Below are 16,908 nucleotides of genomic sequence, written 5' to 3' on the forward strand. Positions count from 1 at the left end.
AACACCAAGTTAATAAATATATATTAAAATTTTTATTAAATATAGTATACGTTTATATATTTAAGACCAAAAAAAAATCGTTACTATATGACTAAAAAAAAGACATTTGTACAAAAAAAAAATATTTTGATACTTGTGCGTGACTATTAGACAGTATATAAAACTTGTTTGGTTGGTCAAATTCTATTTAAGAGCATATATATATTTCTTTATTATCTAATGGAAATGACTAATATATGTTTTTATAGAAAAAGCTGTATTTTGATACTGACACGGCAACAAATTTGATTCTATGTACCTCTCAAAATGTATCATTAATTTGTGATACAAGATTTTCTTTTCAAAAAAAAAAAATTGTATCATTAATTTTAATTTTTGGTTCAGTAAAATTATAAATAAATAAATTGTATTTTTTAATTCAATACCATTTTTTTATTATTAAAATAAATTTTCTTTTAAGAGTAAGTAAAAAATGTTGGTTTTCAAATTGAGGTGTACCCCTAGACTATAGATTCTACGTGATCTAGTTTTACATTTAATCCGTAAATAAAATATATAATCAATAAGATACAAATATCTATTTTGGGCATACCTCACCAATAGATACTTGATGGTGTGCAGAAAGTTGGAAATAAGGTTAAATTTGATCGGCTTGAAAATCCAAATTGGAACCTAAAACTGTGAGGAAAATAGAAGCGACTGCAAAGCCTAAAAGGGCAAATAATTACAAAATACCAATAAATAATAATACAAAGTTTTAATTGTTGGGGTCAGCATATTCATTTCGGCGCATTCGTCTGTACGCCACCCACATGTCAACTTGGTTTATACATGATCTTTACATATAAAATCCCAAAAATAATACACTGAATCTGCACACAATTCAGAAGAAATATCTCTATAAAAAAAAAAGAAGAAAAAAGCTGGTACCGATTAAACATCTACTTATTCGACATCCCAATAAAGAAAACTACTAATACAAATTAAAGAAGATGTTTGAAATAACAAAACAGAAACTTATCAGACGCAGATGAATGAATAGTGGCATTTATTGAATGACACAAGCACCAACGAGTGTACGTGGGGAAATTTTAAGCTATCTTTAGTATATGACGAGTACTTTTAAAGTCAGTATTTAGGATCCTCTGAAGAATGAGAACAAAGATATCCATTAAAAGTATTGCCTAAGAAGTAGAAAACTAGAAATCAAAAAGCATGTACACAAGGGTCATAGTTTAGCTACTCCCCTTTTTCATCTTTAGATTCTTGGTCTGGTCATGCATATACACTACATTAGAAAACAAAGAAGACCAACAAATTTCCTGCTTTAGGCTAGAAACTACCCAAAAAAATTTGATTATTCCACCGATGGCATGCGACCTATGTGAAGGAGACCCTGTTCTTCAGTATCTTCAAAAAGTACTCCATGGATTATTGAATCTCCATTTCTCATCTACAAAAAAAAAAAGTATCATGCCTCAGAGAAAACCATTAGCACATTCCTTGCATGTTTCTGGTTTGTCTAATTTGCATAACAGTGAATATATTCTATCAAGATACAGAGAAAGAAAAGACACCCTAAACGAACGAAGCTTTGACACACACTCCAAACAAAAAAATTATGCATAGTCACCACTGTATGGCTGAAAGGTCTGGATTCACATTCTGATCACCGAAAATGATTTTAAAAAAGGCATTTGATAAGTGCATGCTAATGCGATACGTGACACCTTGCAGTTATTGAGAAATTTTAAAATTCTCACGATTTCAACATTTTCTTGTACCTCTCAAATTGAGATCAAGTTAAAGATTTTAATTGAATGAGTCCTAAAACAAGGTGCATGTATTTCAAGAAATGATGCCTGCAGCAGATATAGCCAAAGAAAGAAAACGACTAGTCAAATGAAGAGATGAGTAATGGGAATTTAAGAACGGTAAAGAGTAACTCACATGTACATGGCATGACAAACCCACATGCTATTTTTACAGAAAACCATGTCGCCATCAATTTAACAAAATCCAAATCCTTCGCTAGCTTCGTGGATTGCCAGCAGCATACGTTCTTGAAGCTGTTCCTTTGAAGAGTACTCCGGAAGGTCAAGCTGGTTGAAGCTGTAAAATAGTGGTCCACAAAATAAACTTTATAGGATAAGATTCAAAAGTAATTTTTAAAAAAAATTGATAAGCAAAAACAGAAATTTTCAATCCTACACATGTAAAAGAACTTACCAGGTATGAGCTGAAGGAAGTCTCTCAGGAGCTCCATATGCTTTGTGAATCTGAAATCTCTGGGGACCAGATATGCCTTGCAATGCCTTAAAACCTTCTAAAGGAACCTAAAAAATTCAAAGCCAATTAAGTGCTGGAAGATTTCTATCAATAGATGATAACGTGAAGTAGATTAGCAGATATTAGAAGACATCCACATCCACCGGGAAATTCATTTGTTTTGCACCAAGATGAATATGCCAAAAATTAAACGAGGAAAAAAAAAATCAGTGCAGTTGTTTTATAATGCTCTCTCTCACACCATGTACACACTCAGGCTTAATTGCTGCTCCAAAATAGTAATAGGATCAACTCAGTCCAAGAACCATTTGCCTCAATAAACTAGAAACATCATGATTCAAATCGTCGCAGTTTTTTCAAACTGAAGGTGAGTATTAGTTAAGATATTGACCATCAAATTAGCAACTCAAGAAATTTAAAATAATTCAGGATAAGTGGATAACACATATGACCTTGGAGGTCCCAGTCACAAACTGAAGCAAACTTGCCATGTCTTCCTTATTGAAACCCTGGACAACCTTCCAAAACCACTGAACAACATTTGATGCCATTGTGTAGCCCGTATACTCAGTGTTGGCCTTCAGATCATCCACTGCAAAAATAATCGAAGCACTAGGATATTTTCTGAACAATAATTATTATCACATGGAATCGAGAATGGAGAGAAGCCATGAACTTACAATCAATTTCAGGAAGACCACTAATCAATAATTCAAGTTCTTTATCATTAAAAAGGGATACAAGTTCTCGTGGGACTAGTTCATTGAAACCTTCCAGGAAGGAATTGATTTGAGGCCGGATAGCATTCGTCAAAATGTGGTCAGCAACAAGGTCCACGTATTCATGCTTTGTTTCTTCCGTTACTCTCATGTTTCTTCCTCCGGGCTTCAGCTCATAATCAGCAACCTTTTCATAATAGCATATATCAGAAAACAATAGAGAACTTTCAGGAGTCTTATAAATTCCCAAAGAGGAAACTGACACATATGATTCCTATATTTGTACCTCTGTTTTCTCATAAAGGATGTGTTTTTCTTCATCCGCATCTATGCTAAATGTCAGATCTGGTATGTCACTCACATCATTCTGTCACAAGGGAAGACACTTAGAAACTACTGAACAGATTGACTAAAATAAAAAATGCTGCCACTCTTAGTCCCACTCACCTCAAGCATCCATTTCAAATTTTTATAGTAATCAGGATCAACGGCCTCTATATCATGATAAGTCACCTTCACACCAAGGATGTGCTTGTAGAAGGATCGAGTAAAGTAAACATCCAGCAATTGCCCATCAAACAGCGCTTTGGCAACCTATAAATAGGATGACAACGATAGATATATTAGAATAAGAAAATACAACTACAAAAAAGCTGTAAAAATTTGAGTTCAAAATAGGGTCCTGTGAACAATTACCACACGGCCTACAAATCTGAAATAAGAGAGATGTTCAGTTTGATATACAGAATTAGGATTTGGCTGAAAAGTAGCATTGTTTCCAACTGTGGTGAAAAGAAGAGCTCCTTTATCAAATACAACCGTTGACAATATCTGATACCATTCTCTAGTTAAACCACCAGCATCAATGCCCTCTTCACCTTGAAATTGTACTTTCAACCGTCCTTTAAGTTCTTCAGTTGGTCTCATGCGCAGATGGTTATAAGAATCCTCCAAAATGTATGCGCGCCTAACACTAATTCGCAGTGGACCTGATGGATGTTGACCATGCTGCTGCCTAATCCTGGACCGAAAATATGCCCTTTTGTTGTCAAAATCAATCAGCCGAGGAGTTTTTAGCATCATGCAGAGTGATTTTTCCAACAAAGAAGAATTTTGCCTTATGAAAGCATTAAGAAGGCGACGGTGCTTCTCCGCAAACCTTGCAAATGTGACAGATTTATATTGTAGATGATGAAACTGAGCTTCCAGTTTTGTATCCACACATTTTGTAGATGATGAAGCTGAGCTTGCGGCTGACTCTTTCACTTCTCTTGCTGTCACATTGAAATTATCTTGATGAAAAATTGGATTTTTAGACTGTAGTTTCTCGCATAGAACAAAAAATCCCTCAATGAAAGGCAGAAGTCTCTGACTTCCTCGGGGAAGAAGGGGAAATGCAGATGAAACCTGCATCTGCTCGGTTATGTTAATACTGGAAACTGAAGAGTGGGAATTCTGACTTAGCTCTGACTCCACAGCACTGATGCATTCACTTAGCTCTTTCCATAGTGATTCCAGTGCGACATTTAACTTCCACATGGCGGTATGCTCTTCCTGAACCTCATCATCCACCATGTCCTCATTCAAGTCACTGCCAACTGAAGTAACTGCAATGAGCGTCTGAAGCACACGAAGAACTGCATCCCCGGTCATGGATCCAGTGATCAATCCCAGCATGCGTGTATCCCTAAGTGATATAAGTTCATTAACAGCTGATCTGCTCAACCTTTGGGCTGACTCTAAAAGCTCCGAAACAAAAAATTTGCGATGAGCAAAAGCAACAACGGCTAACTTCCTCAGTACCTCGCCAGCCATTGTGTAAACCTTGTCTGAGAACCTAATGACAAATGTTATAGATTACATAGTGGCATTACTTCCCAATCACTTATTCCAAGAAAAACAAAAATAGGTAAAATGTCATGAACTGGTGCATGATTAACTGCTATCTTTATCTTTAATAAAAGCACAAGTCACATCTAAATTTCACAAAAAAGAAGGTAACAGTCAGAATTTAAAAATAGTACCCTTCATGCTCTAGAAGGCTGCAGAGATCATGTAAATACTGCCGCGGAATTCGCAAGATATCATGAGTTGTAACACTCTTCTGACCATCTGCTTTGTAGTTCAAAGCACCGGAACTCTTGTCAAGTAGATCGCGTTTAACTTCATTTAAGTGACGATCTTTTTGAATGTCTCTTGCAGTTTCATTACCCGAAAGGTTTCCAGTGTGAGCTGCAGTTCCTCCCAAATTAGACTTCAATTCTACCTTGGCTACCGCAGCAAATACAACCACCTGGAGCAGACCCATGACCTAGACCACGACAAGCATTAAATACTTAAGATAAAGCAAAACCTCTAGGAGCAGTCGGTGCACACATGACAGTAAAGGAATGGTTACCTGCTCTAGGTGAGAAATAGTCCGCAAGCAAAGGGGATGGTTTATAAGTCTAAGGAGCAATATCAATGGGGCATCCCTGTTTTGTAAGCTTTCAGAAGGGCTAAGATGGTGCTCTTCTCTAGTGATTTTATCCTTACCTCTATCGCACTTTCCTCCTGAATTACTTTTCTCGGCACATTCAGAAATATATGAGGTCTCAAAGTGGAAAAGAAGACTGGCAACACCAGAATGATTTGTAGCCATATGGGTCAAAACCTCAAGTACACGTCGCATTACTATTGAGGGAACACCTGGAAAAAAGGATTATTTAGTAAGATACAAATAAAAAAAAAATTTGCACATCACCAATAAAATTATTTACTCGTACCATCACGCAGTTGAGATCGACCATTATTATCAGGCTGACAACCATAAAGCCTAAGCGCATTATTTTCAGTCCCTCCACCAGCAATACCTACAGTCTCAGGATTGATCATATCAAGCAGAAGATGAATCAGAACAGCTCTTGCCTCACTGTACGTGCATAAGTTCAACAAAAGTCTCTGGAGCAGACCTTTCTCAAGAGGCTAAAAATGACAGATGGCAATATTTCAGTATTAATTCACACATGATTAAAAAAAAAGAAGAGAGCACGCTGAAAAACCAACAGAAGTCTGCCAGCTGCGACCTATGAAATAAACTACTTTTGAGTTCAAAGATTCTGAACTACCTGTGCCAGTTGTAATAGGCGAATTAATGCTTTCAAGCCCGTGGTATCCAATAGTGTTTCTCCATCAAGGTCTTTCAACTCTATGTTCTCTGACTCTGATAGAGAAGATCTTTTGCCAATAATGTCTCCGACAGACCTGCTCACCAGTGTCTGTCTATCAAAACCAAACCCCAATCTATTTCCTCGATTATTGATCCTCTGGCTGTTTCCAAACAAACTGCGAGCATGGTGACGATCTAAAGCTCGGTCTCTGAGCATTTGTGCTTCAGCAAGTAACGGAGATGGCAATGCCGATAAAACAGCCTCCGGCGAAGTTAAAAGAACCTAATAGATGGAAACAAATTAGCAAATTAAGCCAAAGCCAATAAGATCAGAGTTCAAAACAACAAACCTCTTCCCGCAGATCAGCAGAAAAGGTGGCAATAATTGATGCATTGTCCATATCAACTGGCTGACCATCCGATTGCTGCGCAATCCTTTGAACTCTTTGTTGGGTGAGCACTTCAGCTTGAATATCAGGTGGAAGAGCTGCCAAAAACTCAGGATCAATATCTTCAACGATAGAAGGTGCATAAGGGCTTGGAACCGGAGCAGGCTGAGCTTGTTGAGAAGCTAGAACCTCTGCACGAAGATCTGCTGGAAGTGCATCCAAAAATGTCGGATCGATAGCATTTGAATTAGAAGCCTCATTACTCAAACTGCTGTCATCTATTTGACCTGAATTCTGAACAATCAAACCACTATCCGGTAGTGATGGCACCTCTAAAGCGATCTCAGGCCAAGGTAATTGTTGGGTACGCTGACCGTTTTCCACTCCAGTAGCAGTCATTTCAACATCATTGTTTTCTGTAACTGATGAAGCATGATAATTGGCAGGATCTAGCAAACCTAATCCAGTAGCCAACATATCATGAGAACAAGACTGATTTTCTGGAACTGAGGATCTATCATAACACTCACCTTGAGATGGAATTGCATGAAAATTAACATGATCCCTTGAAGTCATATCGAAGTGCACATCATTTTGAGTGATTAAAGATGATAATGTCTCCAATGACTCGTTGCCAAAATCATTTTCCCCCATTTCCATGTTATCACTAACAATTAAACTTGGAATGTTTTCTGTTTCCTGTTGACACTCGCCAACTTGTTCAGCTAGAACCTCCGTGTTGCCCTGCTCAGAGAGTCGAGATTCAACTGGTTGATTATCTTGACTATCATTATTATGACGTTGGTCACCGTTATGTAGAGAAACAACAATATCAATGTGTTGATTATCATATATGATGGGATCACCCCACTGTCCCTCTGGAACTGATGGGTCATGTGAAAATTTTTCAGCATTTTCAACAGGAATAGTATTGCTTAACAAAGAAATGAACCGTTCTTCAACTGCCTGAGCAATTGCAGCAGCTTGTCCACTAGCTTGCGGTATGCCATCATCAGTCCATCGGGTATCACTTCGCCCCCTTCGACTAGACATACACAAAGAATCCAAGTCCGTAAAAAAATAACCTTGTGGGGAAGGTGCAGATCCACTAAGTCGGCCATCAAATATACTAGAGGGAGAATTTTCAGAAGGAATAACGGAGGTATTTCTACCAAATGCCCATGGTAACACCAAATCCCCAGAATGCGATGGCCTCAAAAGGAGAGGATGTTGAAGACAGTTCCAGTTTTCCTCAATTCTCATCTCTTGCTCCATGGAAATGTTTAAATTTACACGCTGATTACCATTGTTGAGAGGGATGTCGTGGGAATATGCTTCTAAATCAGTATCATTAATGGCCCCATGTTGATTGCTTCCGTTCTCAGCAGTTTGCAATCCTTGAGAAGTTCGAATTCCATCAAACTGAGCATCAGGCCTTCCACTCGTACCAATCCATTTTTTCTTATTCAGGACATCAGATTTAACAACTTGTTTACTCTCATTAGCAGCCCTTGTCAAGATTTCCAATGACTTCAACACGAGACTCACAAGTTTAGGTGCATTGGGGTGGTCCAAATCAATTGCTTGAAGAATATCCGATAAGCAATGCACAATACCTCCATCTATCATACTTCTTGCAATGTCCAGTGAACTCCCAGAACCAGGCAAGTTTCCAGAAGAAGAAATCACTGATAAAATCAAATATACCAAATCTACAAAAGCAAATATTTTCTTATCAGGTAATAAACTGCCGCAAGAAGGATTGCTCTCAGCTTGTGTAAAGAAAGATAAAGCTTTGAAAAGTTCGTTGATCACTCTTCCCCTTCCTTCACTAGAGCGGCCAACCAAAACAACCAAAAACCATGATGCTTTTTCAGAAAGTTTGTCTCTCCATTTATCCAAGCCAACAGATTTATCTATGGAAAGGGGAAGAAGACAATGTAGAATATGATGAATCACACCCCTGTGTCCCTGATAGTCTATATGATCAGACACACCCAGTTGAGACATTTCCAGATCGCGTTTCAAGATAACTTCAGTAGCGTGAATGCACATCGATAGAATGTCACTCAGTAATTTAAGAGCAAAACTCGTCATGGCTAGGACAGCCAACAGATCTGACAAACCGTCTGATCCTAACTTTACTGTCTCATCATCCTTTAATTTAAGGTTCCTTTTGGCAGTAGGTTCATCTACCTCCATAGTGTTCAAATCACGTGCAGAATCATCCTCTTCATGCATAGAATATCTCAATACAATTTCCAGAAGAAAATCAATCACTTGGGTAAGATTTGTAGAAACCTTTTTATGTCCTTTACCATACTTGATAGAACCATCTTGAGCCATATTTTCAGCAATACGACATTCATTACTAGATGCTCCAGCTTCAACAACAGATACTTTCGACTTTTCTTTCTCTTTCTCTTTTGATAAAATGATAATGAACCTCCCTCCCAATGACACCAACTGACAGACAGCAACTGCTGCTCTCATGAAGACCTTTGGATTTCTAAACATAATAGGTGTCATTGATGTCAGAAATGTTCTTACGGATATGCCATCAACTTGCCTGTTTCGACTAACAGTTTGGCGTATCTCGAGTTCCATGGCCAATTGGAGTGTCTGAGGATCTTCAAGAAGATGTCTAATAATAGCAGATGCTAAGGTGAAATATCCAGGGAAGAAACAATTTCTTGGAATACCAAAAAGGGCAATCAGGCCACCACTTTCAAGAAATTTCACAGCCTGAACATGTGATTTGGTCAACCGAGCACATAACTGAAGAACAGCCTGTAAGGCCATCGGTGATACATGCCTCTTTATCAGGTCACAGGCAATTATTGTTGTGATAGAACACTCCTCCATTGTCAAATAACCCGTTGGCTTTCCAAGCACGCCTTCAAATTCAGATCCATCAAAAACTGAATCATTTTTGTTTATAACAGCTGGAATTGATTTATTTTTTTGATGAGATGATTGATTTTCAGTTGAGTCAGATAAAGGTCCACTTTGTTTTCCATCCTTAGCATCACCAGATAATCTAGGCCTCATTTGCAACAAACTATCCAAGATGAGAAGTAATGCACTAATACATTTAGGAATAATTAAAGGCCCATTTGAAACCTGCATCTTGCCCATAAAATTCATCAAGATATCAATTGCAATTGAAACAATCCCATTCTGCACAGCGATTCCCTGAGTGCTTCCATTTTCAGAAATAATCAATGCTAAACTGAGAGAAATCATGCCAAGTGGATTGCTATCCTTGGAGAAGTCAAGTGGGCAAAGTTTTAGCTGCTTAACAAGATAACAAATGACTTGTAGGCGGTCTTCCCCAGAGTTTCGATTGCAAACGGTCACAAGCAAATCTGTTAGTGGGAAAACCACTGCATCATTGCTTTGGAACAATTTCATAGTTGTGGCAAGGATGTCATCAGCAGAAGGTATTTTTGTTCGTCCCTCTCCTGTTAGAACAACTGTGGCTTTATCAGCACCATTGATCTTAGGCATTTCTGATGAACTACCAAGAGATAAAGCCAGTGCACGAGCCAGCTCATTATCCTCCTGGACAGGATCTTCCGCGTGATTAAACAACCATTCCAATGCCATCTCAACACTATTTGTTTCCAACCTTCTCACTGCCTCCTCTGCTCGTGCTCTTGAAAAGCCCATCTCAACTATGGTAGCAATGGTTACTTCATCAGGGGAAGGAGACATGAAATGTTGGCTCACACTTCCAGAAAATCCACCACGGTTTCGTTTCACGTCACTAACACCATTGCACACATGAATAATAAGAGAAATGATTGTTGTGATGAAACTTGGACCGCATTTAGGAAACAAAGGATCACTCAAGATGGGATGTACCACTTCTAAAACTTGGGACTGTAGCATGAGAATGAACGTTTCTGGGTCTTTTGGAACAGGAAACGAGCCCAGTGATAAACCAACAGCAATAGGTTGCACAAGTAACTGAGATGCTGAGGTTGAAGACAGCAGCAAACCAGAATTAACAAAATACTCAAGTTCACAACAAAAACTCTGTAATGTATCAAACAGCCAAGAGCTTTCAGACGGTTTGCCTCCCTCACCAAGCTTATCAAGATCAAGACCTGAAGTTGAAATAGCACAAGGAAGGGTCCAAAGCAACTGACTTGTTGCTTCAAAGGTTGTAAGAAGCTCCTTGAATGTCCCGTGGACATAGAAGTTATTAATCATAGAAGAGTATAATATGTGGTTTTGGCTATCAAATGTAAGAGCCACCATGTCAACCACAACTTTCCCAAGATAGCGACACTTGACTGAAAGTGATATATCTTGTCCAAAAGAGTTGGAGTACCCTGAAAAACCCAATGCCTCGAGAAAAAATTTCGCCAAAGCAGTTCGAACAATCTTGGCTGCCGAAATTAAGGATGCAGTTTCAGTCCTTCGACGATTTGGTGAAGAACCTTTCAATAGAGCTGTGAAGAATGACTGCATTGTTGAAGCAAGCTTATTAAGGATTTCAAAAACCAGTATTTCATGGCTTTTTTGCTTCATTTCATTATAAGAGATCTCTGCATTACTTGGTCCAGCTTCAGAATCCATTTTGAAAGCTTCCAAATACCTGCCCGTCCTGATTCCTTGCATACGAGCCAAACTATGCAAACTGTGACGACTGAGACCTTCGTTTGGATGAACCACCGATAGAAGCTCACGTTCAACTCCTAACTGTGAGTGAGGTGCACTAGCAACAGGATTCATGTATCTAATAGAGGGTATATTAGCCTCATCATCGCTCTCCCTCCCAAGCACATTAGACGGCCTCATAGCTACTCTTATAGGCTCCACTTCAGCACTTTGGTTCTTTGCCACCTTCAAGTCACAACACAAAGATATTTGCCAAAGAATTTCACGATAAACCTTGCCAAGTTCTTTGAACACATCAGCATCAGCAGAACACAATTCAGAGACGATGGTAGTGGTACCTTTTAGCAAAGAATTGCATAGAGACAAGATGCCTTCCAAACTAGAGAGACCCCTTAATATCTTTACTCTCTCAGAAAATTCCACCTGAGCAAGTTGCAATCCCCCGATAGAAGTCAAAATTTTATCTATTAACTTCAAATGTCCTCTTAGAAATAAACACAATGCACGAGCAAGCGAGGTAGAATGCTGAGGAGAAAATTTTTTAAATGCATAAGTTATTCTTTGACCAACTGAAGCTGAAAGAGGCACGAGACGTAAAGTTAACAATTGCAAGACACACTCGATCCCTTTTTTCTCGACAAAAATTCGGCATGTATCAGAATTCTGAAGAATTGATTCAAGAAAACGCGAAGCATTACTAATACAATCAGGCAAAAACAAATCCATATCCGTCGATGAGGTATCTAGAATCAACCCCAACGAAGGCTCTTTAATGTCAGGTTTATTCGAATCTCTAACATCCAGAAATGGCAGATCTCTATTTTCAGATTTAATTTCCAGGGGAACAGGTTCAGAAGAGCCTAGAGAATGTGTAGACTGAGAAACTTCTTCGAGCCCGGATCCAATTTTTGCAATATTGTTCAGAATTTCAATTAGCATATCAACCCCTTTGTCATGCAATGACGAAGCATGGCTCATTAGTTCATCCAGACCACTAGATAAGGAGTCTAGAGTATCAGCAGCAAGGACTCGTAGGTATGTCTTGGAAGTAAAAACTTTAACAAAGCACCTCAAAGCATTACGTTCTTTCACGGCCTGAAAACCATTTTTGTTCAAACAAAGAGCATCAAGACATTGTGGTATGCAAGTAATAGCTTTTGCAGAACAGGGAACACCATTCATTATAGCATCTATAAAAGCTGAAGGAAGACCGACTGCTTCTAAGATAGAAAAGCGCGTAGGATTTTCGTAAAGTAAATAACTCATTACAGTAGCTGCAAGTGAAAATATGCCACCACCAAAGTCATTTGCCTTTTTAAATATTATGCATATGCATTGTAGTAACAGGTTCTCTTCTGAGCCATGCAGGCGAGTCCCAGGTTCATCAATACCAAGAGTTATAACATCCAATAAAGCTTTAATCAACAAACGACGATATAAAACTAAAGCATCAGAGTAAAGAGGTTGCAAACTATCAAGCTCAGCAAAAGTTGAGGTTATTTGCGAACCACTGCAGTCAGAACTGTCAAGGTCAATAGAAATATTCTGTTGCTTTGAACCATTGTCAATATGAGACACTTCCACCATTAGGCGAGTTATCATTTCATCCAGACCTCTCAAATCTCGAAAAAGAGCAGCAGCCGAATTGCTATAAATCATAAATGCTTCTAGAACATACACAACCATTCTAACCAATTTCAAGTGCTGAGGATTCACATCTTTTAGTAAAGGTAGAAGGGTTGATATAAATTCCACTTCATGCATGGCAGAGCAACCCGATGAAGATGATACTAACATCTTGATAAGCAATAAAAGAGACTCTGCAGAAATGATGGACCAGTTTGATGGATCATTAACAACAGAATCAACTGTTTTCAGCATAAGGCTTGATAGAAAACCACGATGTCCACCAGATGTGACAATAGACAATACTGTAGACTGATGTGACCTATCTTGACAAAGGGAAACTAGAGAAATAAGACTTAAAGTTCGAATTTTTCCAGGTATTGCGTTTCCATAGCTCAGCAAAGTAACCAATTCATTGATGAACTCGGGCTCTGTATTGAAGTAAGAAACCAGGTCAACAGTATCACTGGAAGCTTGCACAAGACCTATAAAAGCATAAAGGCGGATGCATGTGTATTGATGGCGTGCAGCTGCTGAGCTAAAGGCCCTAGCAAACCGCAATCTTGTAAAAAGAGAAAATCTCAAGTTATGAGGTACTTTATATTGTACAACTAACTTATGAAGAAGTTCAAGGTTAGATTCCTTCATGGTATTAACGTCAGGCATGCTTATGACTTGTAAACCTCTAACCGGTTGTTCAGAAGAAGTTGATTCATTTGAAGTTTCGCTGGCAACATAAAACTGAAAATGTAAACAGCAACCCAACTTGGAAGCAATTGGGTCCAATCCATTTGGTAGAGCACATGAAATCAATCCTAGACCTTCTTCCTTTGCCCCCCAACCCTGGGCAAAAGCAAATAATCTTGAACGAAGAGAAGCATCCCTATATTTCGCATTAGACTTCCCCAAAAAAGCAACCAGGGTTTGTAAAGAAGCCTCCACAACATCCGAATCGGTGTTAAAAAGCAAAGACGATAAGTGATGCTGCACAACATTAAAAGATTTGATAAAAAAGACACAATTACAAAATGGAACACCTAAAGCAAGCAATGAAGTGCAAGTCCAGATGGATTTCTATATATATCATAGAGAAATGTGACAGATATGCGCAGCAAATAATATAGCATGCAAAAGGCAGCGGCGGTAAAAACTAAAATATATAAAAGTTTTATCTAAAAGTGGAGTAGCTAACATAATCATGATACATGGATTTTAAACAATAAACTGATTAAACTTGCTTTCTGATTTAGTTAATATCAATACGTACCAAGTGCAATAAAAACAACTATCAATAAAATCCAATGATCAGACTTCAAACAATTCCATGTATTAAGATAAGATATACTTAAAACTAGAAAGCGGGCAAAGAAAAAAACCTCGTAAGAGCTGTAGAAAATCTTGTTAGAGCAATTTTCTAATATTATCCATATGACACGAAGAACATGTAGAACAGCTTCCCTTGGGAAAGGTGGATCAGATTCCAAAAAATTGTAGTCAAGCTGCAAATCCTTCCTTGGCTTGATGCATTTCTCAAAATAGGTATCGAAATGATTAAACAAGTCATCCCAGTGACGAAAATCTCCCTGCAGTTGCAAGAATCATATATATCAAAGCAAGGGGAACAAATTTGAGCAATGTGCAGGAGTTCAAAACGCACCTTGTCAAACACCCAAAAGAAACTTTTCAGAGACTCTTCTATGTTCTCTAGTGGGGCAGCAGTAACATTGTCAATAAAGGATTGAATTTTAGGGGGCTGCAGAAAAAAGTGACTGGAATATCAATTATCACCAAGTATGGTGAAAATTATACATGGATAACACAACCCAAACCACAAAAAGGAATGAACACAAAACAAAGTAGAGATTAACCAACAGCATAAATAAATAAATAAATAATAATAGAACATTACGGATTAGGGAAGATTTTGGAGTTCTAAGATAAAAAGTTAAAAAGAAACACAACATAGCAGCTTTTGTTCTAATGAGAATTATTTGGCTCTCTGCGTTACTACTCAGAATAGATTAACACTAGCCAGTAACGATCAGGCAGTTTGCAACACCAACATGGAAAAATAAAATACAATAAACGATTGAAAATTGTGCAATTTCCTGGCAAGATTTTAAACACTTGATGATGTACCAATAACAGAACTTAGAAAGGTGCAAGAACAGACATACATCATAATTAGGCAGTAAGAGCGAAAGCAACTAGTAAGATATTTTTTAAGGAATTTAGGAACATTGAGAAGTAAATAAAAAAAAATTCATTGTTATAAAAGATGACAAGGCATGTATGCACAGTAACGTTTGTGTCTTATCAAAATGACTAGCACCAAAACATAATATTGTAAAACAAAAATACATGAGAGAATTATGTCATATACATCATGTAATAATGACAATATGTATGAAATATCCATTGGTGTATAAGCAAATATAAACAATTTTCATTAGAGATGTAAAAGGGCCCAACGGATTGGGTCTCAAAGCTGATTTTTAAGTACCCCCAATTAACTAGCAGGTAAGCTTTACATAAAAAAGAATGACTGAACAACCAGTTCGGATTGGATCAAGTTTGGTTTAGCTCAAATAATTATTTTTAAAATAATAAGAACTGAAATGAACGTATAAAAAAATAATGAAACTAAGAAAATTTTTCGAATAATTGACATCTAAGTAATTATTTTACAAATGGAAAAATTATGGAAAAAAATATATAGGGAGAAAATGTAGAAATAAAATAAAAATCTATCTGGATAAGGAAAAAGCAGCTCGATTATATTGGGTTTGGTGGTGCTGTTTAACCGAACCATATTTCACCAGTTCGGGCATTTTCGGAGTCGGGAATTTTCGAGAACTGATCGCGGCCGTAATCAAAATATTAAATTCACAAGCAACAGCATTTCACCTTCTCTTACGACATAAAACAATAAAACCGTGAGAATCTCTAATCAATTCTGAGGTCTAAACTACTGATGACTGAAAAAACGCGAGGGTCGCCTAGTGAAACCCACATGAATCAATTTAATTACCAATGCAGTTAAAAAGTATAATTGCTTCGAAAAAATTGAAACGTAAAAGTCTGCCAAGAGATTGAACCTTTAGAAATTCAAACCTTTAACAGAAGTTAACACCCGAAATTCCCCGCGAAATGGAACCCTATCAAGCACTTACAATACTACGCCGAAACAAGAGCGGGATGCAAATTTAATCATCAAGAAATCACGCTCACCGATCAGAAAAAAAGCAAGAAAATAATTCCACTTACCACTTCAAGTGCCCTCCTTTGCTTCAACTTCATTTCTTGCTATCAATCGATATCGCTTAAACGATTCACTGACTAAAAAAATCAAGATTGACAACACTATAACTGCACAGGATTCAGAAATTTGAAGAGGACAATCGGAAGGGGGAAATTTGACAAGATTGAAAAGAAAAAAATGAACAAAATCTGAATCAAAAAAGAGTCTGTGCGAATCAATTACCGTAAACTCTAGGGTTTTGGAACGACGGTTTTTGTTTGCGGTTGTGATCGCACAGGATTTAAGCTGGGGAAGAAGGGGGGAAACAGAGACTGAGTGAGAATTTTTGTTTGTTTGTATGAGAACTGGCGGGGAGGTGTTAACGGAAAATATAATTAAATTGTAATTGAATATGATTTAGAGATTTTTTTTAAATTTTTTTAAAAATAAAATATATATTTTATTTAAAATAATTATTATAACTAAATAATGTAGTTTTAATTTTTTAAAAAAAAAAGAAAGGAAAAAATAAATAGTTATGTTAGTGTTTCGAAAAGGACAGCATACTTAAATAATTTATAATATCTATAATTTGATATAGCTTCGTAAATAATTTCGTATTATGTATATGATATTTATTGTTAAAAGATAAGAGTATATAAGCATGCAAATTTATTCAATGTTTTTAACATAAAAAACACATTTCTAAGCAACATCTTTATATAGCTCGCGTGCGTTTTCAATTCAAATTTTGCGGTAAAATACACATTAATTGCATGCAGTCATTTGCATCCAAAAATACAATATATATATATGTTCATTTTACATAATAATTATACTAATAATAATATTTTTTTATATCAACTT

General features: G+C 37.2%; 1 protein-coding gene across 3 annotated transcripts; it reads right to left on the minus strand.

Annotated features, from left to right (window-relative positions):
* Positions 1-1,133: 1,133 nt before the first annotated feature.
* On the minus strand, positions 1,134-16,380 carry LOC140863954 (E3 ubiquitin-protein ligase UPL1-like). 3 transcript variants are annotated; one of them, XM_073267771.1, is made up of 17 exons: positions 16,068-16,380; positions 14,458-14,553; positions 14,177-14,383; positions 7,076-13,784; positions 6,507-7,003; positions 6,116-6,439; positions 5,774-5,972; positions 5,407-5,696; positions 5,033-5,319; positions 3,705-4,845; positions 3,456-3,602; positions 3,295-3,375; positions 2,970-3,195; positions 2,742-2,881; positions 2,230-2,336; positions 1,951-2,112; positions 1,134-1,453 (listed from the first exon to the last, which is right to left on the minus strand). In XM_073267771.1, the coding sequence occupies exons 1-16, from the start codon at positions 16,098-16,100 to the stop codon at positions 2,010-2,012; spliced, it is 10,587 nt and encodes a 3,528-aa protein (XP_073123872.1). In that variant the 5' UTR covers positions 16,101-16,380; the 3' UTR covers positions 1,134-1,453; positions 1,951-2,009. The 3 variants fall into 3 exon arrangements, with proteins under 3 accessions (XP_073123872.1, XP_073123871.1, XP_073123870.1); XM_073267770.1 differs by having other exon boundaries at positions 6,507-13,784; positions 16,068-16,169; positions 16,285-16,362; XM_073267769.1 differs by having other exon boundaries at positions 6,507-13,784.
* Between the last annotated feature and the right edge of the window lie 528 nt (positions 16,381-16,908).

This window comes from Henckelia pumila, chromosome 4, assembly GCF_033568475.1.
Source record: "Henckelia pumila isolate YLH828 chromosome 4, ASM3356847v2, whole genome shotgun sequence".
In the NCBI taxonomy this organism is placed as follows: Eukaryota; Viridiplantae; Streptophyta; class Magnoliopsida; order Lamiales; family Gesneriaceae; genus Henckelia; species Henckelia pumila.

Coding starts and splice junctions, on each gene's coding strand:
- LOC140863954 (XM_073267769.1), bottom strand. CDS start 16,100: ATGAAGTTGAAGCAAAGGAGGGCACTTGAAGTG. Junction 5,697..5,773: donor TCGATCTCAACTGCGTGATG/GTACGAGTAAAT, acceptor CCTTTTTTCCAG/GTGTTCCCTCAATAGTAATG. Junction 4,846..5,032: donor AGCCTTCTAGAGCATGAAGG/GTACTATTTTTA, acceptor ATTTGTCATTAG/GTTCTCAGACAAGGTTTACA.